General features: G+C 40.0%; 1 protein-coding gene across 1 annotated transcript; it reads left to right on the top strand.

Moving 5' to 3' along the window:
- Positions 1-1,120: 1,120 nt before the first annotated feature.
- CCSAP (centriole, cilia and spindle associated protein) lies at positions 1,121-3,889 on the top strand (the record flags this gene model as incomplete). The annotated part of the gene is made up of 2 exons (XM_010171029.1): positions 1,121-1,398; positions 3,309-3,889. Coding segments are annotated over 2 exons (452 nt in total), but the record flags the coding sequence as incomplete, so codon positions are not given.
- Between the last annotated feature and the right edge of the window lie 3,222 nt (positions 3,890-7,111).

The raw sequence follows: 7,111 nt of genomic DNA, 5'->3' as shown, positions 1-7,111 counted from the left end.
AGTATCGGGGTAAGAAAACTTCCCTAGTCCTACTGGCCATGTGACTTGACTATATTTAATGTTATAAAACAGACTTGTCCAAAACAACTTACAACCTTACTGTAAGGCATGACTTTCTTACCAGCCTTTCTCTTAGGTTTGTGAAGTATTGCAGTGCTATACCAGGTACTGGCTTCCTTCAGCTGGAGTCCAAGGCCCAAACTTTTGTATATAAGTCAGTAGTATGCAGGAAGTATCAAGAACTGCTATCTGTGACCTACCTCAAGCGAAGTAAAACTAGTCTCTCCATAGCTCTATAATGCAAGAAGATTGTATCTTACGGAACAGTTGTCTTCCTGTGTTTTTATTATTTAGTGTCTTATATAATGCTGACTCAGCCTTCAGTGTTGATCTCTGTCTGCAAATTAACAATGATACAGACTTCGAATTCTCCCTCACAAACCCTACTCTGCATACCCAATGCCTGGAGGACAAATGCTGCACCCCTGTTATGGAAGGGGAAAGGAGCCTCAGAGGGTATTGCCTCTAGAGTGGTACTTTAAATGTAAAGCACACATCACAAAACAGATAGCAAGGGTGATGTCTGTCACTTGCTATGTCTTTGCTTCATACTCCCCTCTCCTCCATAAACAGAAAACCCTAGTCAATATGTATGTATAATCAGGGAGCTTGGAAATGAATAACTTTTTTCTTTCAGTGGAAGCTTATGTGAGGGATTTCATATTGCATGTACTCTTATCAGACTTAATCTCTGACTGGCTGGCAGCATCTACGTGGCATTCGTCTGAGAGACAGAAGGATGAGACAGTGAAGATGGAAGATCACTGGTAACAGTCTTTAAAATACTGCTATTGGTTATCTGTAGCCTCACTAGTGAAAGGAGTGTTTAAGTATGTGAAAAGTGATGCCCAGAGGGATGGGCTTGGAAATATTGTAGTCACTAAAGAGAGAAGGAAGGCATTTAAGCAAATTATACATCTGTTGCTAAGGAAGTAATGACTTCTTCCATTTCTAAAAAAAGCACAGCTTCAATGATATATTGAGAGGCTGTGCAAACCAGACATTAATATGTTGTCACTGGGAGCCTGAAGTATAATTACTTTTCTTTTCTTAGAGAAAGAAAGAGAAGATCAAGAGAAGCAGCAAAGGGAAGAGCAAGAAAAAACTGTAGAACACACTTCTGTAAAGGAAGCAGACAAAACCAGCCGTACAGGACGACGTCCGAGTCAAAGTGCCTTGTCCAGTCGTAATGGTCGAAGATCAGCCAAAAGTCCTCAAAAGACAGAAGCACCAAAGGAGAATAAACATCCATTTGCTCTGTATGGGTGGGGAGAAAGACAGACAGATACTGGAAGCCAGAAAACTCACAACGTCTGTGCTTCTGCTTCAGCGAATGAAGTAAGTAAAAGCTTCTGCTTTGTTAAAGGGCAGTGACTACTTGGTGCCTGGGTAAGACATATGCCCAATACCTATGTCGGACTTCTCCGGGATGCCTGTATCTGAGGGCATGGAGACTCTAGCAATACATTCTAAAATTGAAATTATAGCAATAAACCTGAAGAGGTTTGACATCTTCAAATCAAATAGCTCTTAACTGTTAATTGGTTTTGAAACTTCCCATGTTTGATTAATACTTAAAAGTTCTGATTAAAACCTGGCTATCTTGTTTCTGGCTGTTACAGCGCTACCAGCAAAACGGGCTGTTAAATGCAGCAATTCATTTCTGGACTTCATGAAAGCAAGAGAAAAGCAGCAGGCAGTTAGCACCAGGCATCCCACAGCAGGCAGGTACATAAGCACTGGGGTAGCACTTGTGCTGTGAAAGAGTGATTCTTGCTGGGGCGCTTCCTTGGAATCGAAGCCTCACTGAGAAGATATGAATGCTGTGCCACAAAAATGCATGTCTAGCAGCCTGCTTCAGTGGGTTGCCAGCAGGGAACTCTTTGCTGACTGCAGAGTGGTCTGTTGGATGGTTGATGGGTTGCAGGGTTGATGTAAATATTGGCAAAAATAGCACAAATAAAATTCATATGGTCATGGACAGCATCAGAATTCTGTGGTAGTGGGGTCTGTTTCCTGGCTTAGCAAGAAACACTAAGGTTAGAATGTTAGAACAGATCCATTTCTTTCTTTCCTCCGACTCTCCTAGGCTGGTAAAATGTAACCATTAATGTATCCCTGCCAGTGTCTTGTCTTTATCTTACTGCCAGTACAGAGTCTGCATCTATGACTGAAGATAGCTGAGGACTAAGGTGGGTGGTGTTCTTGGTGTATAAGATGGAGCTGACTTCTGATGGGCTGTTTGGGAAGGGGTTTGAAGCATAGTCTTCTCCTTCCTGGACAGCTCAACCCTTTGAGGGAAATGAGGAACTTGAGCCTTGCAACTCTTGAGAAGCTGCCATTCCTGATAATGGATACTGTTACAGGATTGATAAGCTTTGGTCAGTGGTGGAAATAGTTGACTGGTGCTTTATGTTGAAGCCTAATAGAGGTTGATGCCTGGCTTGAGCAGAAATCTGCGTACTTTCTAACACTTCTAACATTTCTTATGCTAGAAGCAGTTATAGAGCCCCCAAGATCAGGTACTGAGTTTGGAGTGAATAGGCAGGACTTTTCTGAAACACTCCCAATTATGTAAACCACTTATGTAGGCTTTGTCACTAAGGATGTTTCTTTAAGTGGAACTGACTGCTTACTACCTGGCTAGGTCACTCTTCTTGAATGTCTGAAAGGCGTTGCTTTCCCCTAATTGAGATGGGAGACAGCACTTTAAATCTGGAGAGAGAAGCAAGCAAACACAGAAGCTGGCTCTTAAGAGTAAATTTGGGGAAAATACAGTAATTGCTTAATTTAAAAATGTATGTAGGTGTTTCTGCAGTATGTTCTCAAAATTAAGTTCATCAGTTTCTAGTAAGGAGTCTCTAGGGATTGGTCTTACTACTGTGGCTTAGGTTTTAAGTGATGCTTGGGCACATTGAAGGATGTTTAAGAACTTAAAATTATAGAAATAAGAGAATCAAGGTTTCCAGAAATATGGCAGTAAGAATGAGAAACATTCAGTATTTTTGCAATTGTTTAATAGAGTGTGAAGTAGGAAAGATAATGCAGAACAGAATTTGAGGCATTTTTAAGTCAAATTTCTGTGCTTCTCTTCTGTTAGTGGTACAAATTACAGAAGAAAGTAAAATCTTGCTAGCAAACCTTGTTTCTTCAGGGTGGGGATCGGGACAAACACAAAGTGATCCCCAGCTTTCCTGGGGGTGTTCCTAGGCTGTTTTCCTGCTGTAGTAACAACTCTGGTCTTTCAGATTCACGAATCTGCTCTACGAGCAAAGAACAGGAGGCAAGTGGAGAAAAGGAAGCTGTCTCAGAGGCGAGTGCGATCAGCAGAAGCGGAGAAAGCTTGGCGGATAAAGCCCTCCCCGCCAGATAACCCCTGGATGACTGAGTATATGAGGTGCTACTCGGCAAGAGCACGGTGAATTTGGATTCCCTTAGGCATCTTCAAGAGAAGTTACGCATATCAGGACACTAGTGCAAGGAACCAAACTACTTATGCAAGGTTTTTACAGGGAGTTTCCAGCTGTTAAAATATTTGTTACAATATTTTTACCTTGGCTACCTACCTCACAGCAGGGTGTATTGTTGGAGCCATAATATTTGAAGAGGTTTTTAGATACAGGTACCCAAACTCTTAAACAATTCCCCTTTTGGGAATCTTTCTAATGCTTCAGTTGACTTGTTTTGGGGGTGGGAGGGAGGGACCTTAGCACACAGGGACTCAAAGCAAACACTTTTTTTTATCTTGGTTACAAATAATCTGTTGTCCCTTATTTTAAAAGTCCAAATCATGGGGATGTGGTGTTGAGGAAGGACTTGAAAGGTGTGATGGAGGTGCCTTTGCATTTATAGTACTATTTGATTTAATATTTCTACCAAAATAAGTATATTAAGACAGGCAACAGGAAAGCCAGTGGGACTGGTAAATAGCACTAATACACGTAGATGCTTTAGGCAGGCAAATACCAAGTACTGTCTGTATATAGAAGCTTTCACAAAACCTTGTTTGATTTAGTGAATCTGCTGATGCTAACTTTTATTGCTGTTTCTAAAGTCATTAGAATAAACTACTAATTTTCAGGGCAAGAAACAGCTACAGGATAGTTTTGCTCTATTGCTGTGCCTGTTGTACCAAATAACTGATGCAGACAATCATTATCTGATAGCTGCTGCTCAAAAAGCAGTTGCTTGTTCTACCAGTATCAAGTTATGACCACAAGCTCAATACAGTGGTACGCTTACTCTATGCTTAAACATGTAAATACCAGTTTATTGAAGGAGAGGGCTGGCTCCTGTCTAGTGAAGTCTATTTTTAACACTTAAGAAATATCTGTTATGCTCAGTGAGGGTCAGAGTGCAATACGCATTCCATTTGGTGGTATCATTCAAGTTAAAGGTTTTATATACTGTTAAAGGTTTTAAACTTGAAAATCATGTTGATAAAACTTGTAGATGAAGTCCTGAGAAGCTTTCTGCCTCTCAAAATTGGTGCCTGACTCCTCGCTATAGGAGAGTGAGGGCTGGGGAAAGAAGGAGAGGTGTACCCTTTAGTAAACAAAAATATATAGTAGAGTTTAAACACTCTGACTGTAGGTCCTACTTCTGTGTAGTAAGACAGTCATTGTTTGTGAGATCTCAGTGGGTTTTTTTTTCCCCTTCAAGCTGCTGTAAATTATTTTTTTCAGTTTGATAACTAAGCTTTAGGCAGATTATTGCTGTAGCTGTGAGCTTCAAAGTTTTGTTCATGTGTTGTGTGTTAGTAACATATGTTGGTTATCTTGGTTTAATTGTTGTAAAGCTTGTGTCTTACAGACTGGACACCTTCTCACAGGAAGCACACTTGCACTTCTGCAGCAGAAACCTGCAGTAGTCTTAGCTTCATTCCACAATCTCAGTGAGTAATCAGGACTCTAGAATTACTACTGCAACACAGTTACATGCTTAGTGGAAAGTTTGTGTTACTGAAAAAATCATGCAAAGGGACCAAGCACTGCTGCCTCCTTGTGTTAATTACATCAGTAAAGGTTTCATTAATCTCGGTTTTATCTTGCTAAAATGTCCTAGAATCCATGGAATTATAATCTGACTTTTACCTGCCTTTTAAGCATAAAGCTATAAAAATACAGACAACTCTTGTTCAGATTACCATCTAGAGATCTTACAGCTTTTAAGCCTGGGAGTGCAAAGTATGATGAAGTATGTTTCATACATAGCAAAATTACTGTATTCCAACTTCTAAGTAAACCAGAGGCTAGAACTCCCGGGAACCTTAGAACAGTGCCCAAAATTGAGGCAACTATTCCACAGGATGCCTTTATTCTCTATGAGATTCCTTTAAGTTCCTTTTATGCTGTTTTCTCCTTCAAATAGCTGCTGTAAATATGCTTTAGGTTGCTTCTAATGCTGTTTCAATTTAGAAATCCACCCTAGCTTTGAACAACAGGATCAAAGCACCAACTCAGTAGTGTTTAACTTACTCAATAAAAACTCTGCCTGTTCCTGTTGCCCAGAACACCACATACACTTCTGGCTGCGTAGGCTTGATGCAACTACAGCAGATGGACTATGCACTCAGTGCATCTTGTCACATTCAGCAGTTTCCTTGATTGTGTAGGGCAGGACTCATCTTGCCCTGCTTTCAAAGACAGCTTCTACTGTTCTCTCCCCACTGAGAATGGGGGATCCAAGATGATTATGTGCCTGGTTCAAGAACCCATTTCAGATAAGATGACTCTCCCATTAGATGTTGGTCTGAACAATAATTACAGAAGGCTTCAATGTCTTCTGCCTTGGATAGTAGGTGTCAAATTGAAAACATCTCAAACAGGCCTGTTCAGGTGTTCCACAGAGCATGAAAATCTGCAACAGCATCAAGGCTGCTGTGTACTGAGGAAATGATTTAGTTCTTATTCTTGCCTGGACAAGAGCTGTTCCCCACCAAAGCAATTTGTTAGAAGACATTAGTGATACTAATCACTGTCATGCTTTTTCAAATGGTCTGTAGCTAAAAATAATCCTGGGTGCTATGTTGGTACTATCTTGGTTTAAGTAATATAATGCCTGAAGTGAGGGGTAAATTATTATGCAAATCAGGTAGCCTTCCTGCATTTGGGCATTATTTGACTGAAAAAAGGCTAGTAGATTTGTTTAGACTATGTGAAATGGTATAGTTCTGCTCACTGCAAGCTGCATATGTAAAATACTTGGCATGTGCCAGGCTGAAGTCTGGAAAACCACCGTTTTAGTGTTTTGATGTTAACAAATGAAAAGCCAATTGACTTGGAAAGCAGAATTTAAGTGTAAAAGCTTTAACTACATTCCATAGATTCTTACAGGAGGTGGCTGTTTTGCATCAAATTGGACTCACTAAAAAATGAAAACCTAGTGAATGTTGCCCTAATAATTAAGGAGAGGTTCTGAACTTTGTCTTGCATGAACTCCGGAATTCAGCCAACTGATGAATACTTCTCACTCCTGCTTTAGAAGTAAAACTTTAAGAACACACTAAATGCTCAGTTGTCCAAGGTCTTCATTAAAATAACTGTTTATTCCTTTTTGTTTCTGAAAGTACTTAGCTAAGTCAAACAAGACTTATATGATATGTAAAGCTGCAATTTCACTATAGTGTTGTGAAAACTAGTGTTTACAATGTAAAATGTTACAATGACAGCTGCATAAGAATGTCACTGTAAAATACAGCAGCATGCCTGTTCAGTCACGGCTGTCACATCTTTACAACTATGAGTTACAGACTTTTTCACTGGAAGCTGGTAGCTGAACTTAGAGCCAAACTTAACAAAACTGAGGGGCAGATCTGTGTTTTTTGGTAAGAATTTTACCTGGGTAGCAATGCATGTTTCAATCCAATTTTTAACATGTAGAGAAGTGTATCTGTTCTCACTTTTTTTTGGTTTTTATGGGATAATGCAGTGCCACTGAACTATAAAGGCCTCTCTGACTTTTTTTTTTACTGATAGGGACCAAAAGCTAGCAATCTGAGGGCCTTATGTGTGGTTACCTGGATGTTCCAGTTTATTTTCCAGCTCAGTTA

This window comes from Antrostomus carolinensis, unplaced genomic scaffold, assembly GCF_000700745.2.
Source record: "Antrostomus carolinensis isolate BGI_N321 unplaced genomic scaffold, ASM70074v2 scaffold46146, whole genome shotgun sequence".
Taxonomy (NCBI): domain Eukaryota; kingdom Metazoa; phylum Chordata; class Aves; order Caprimulgiformes; family Caprimulgidae; genus Antrostomus; species Antrostomus carolinensis.
This window is presented reverse-complemented; position numbering and strand designations above follow the sequence as displayed.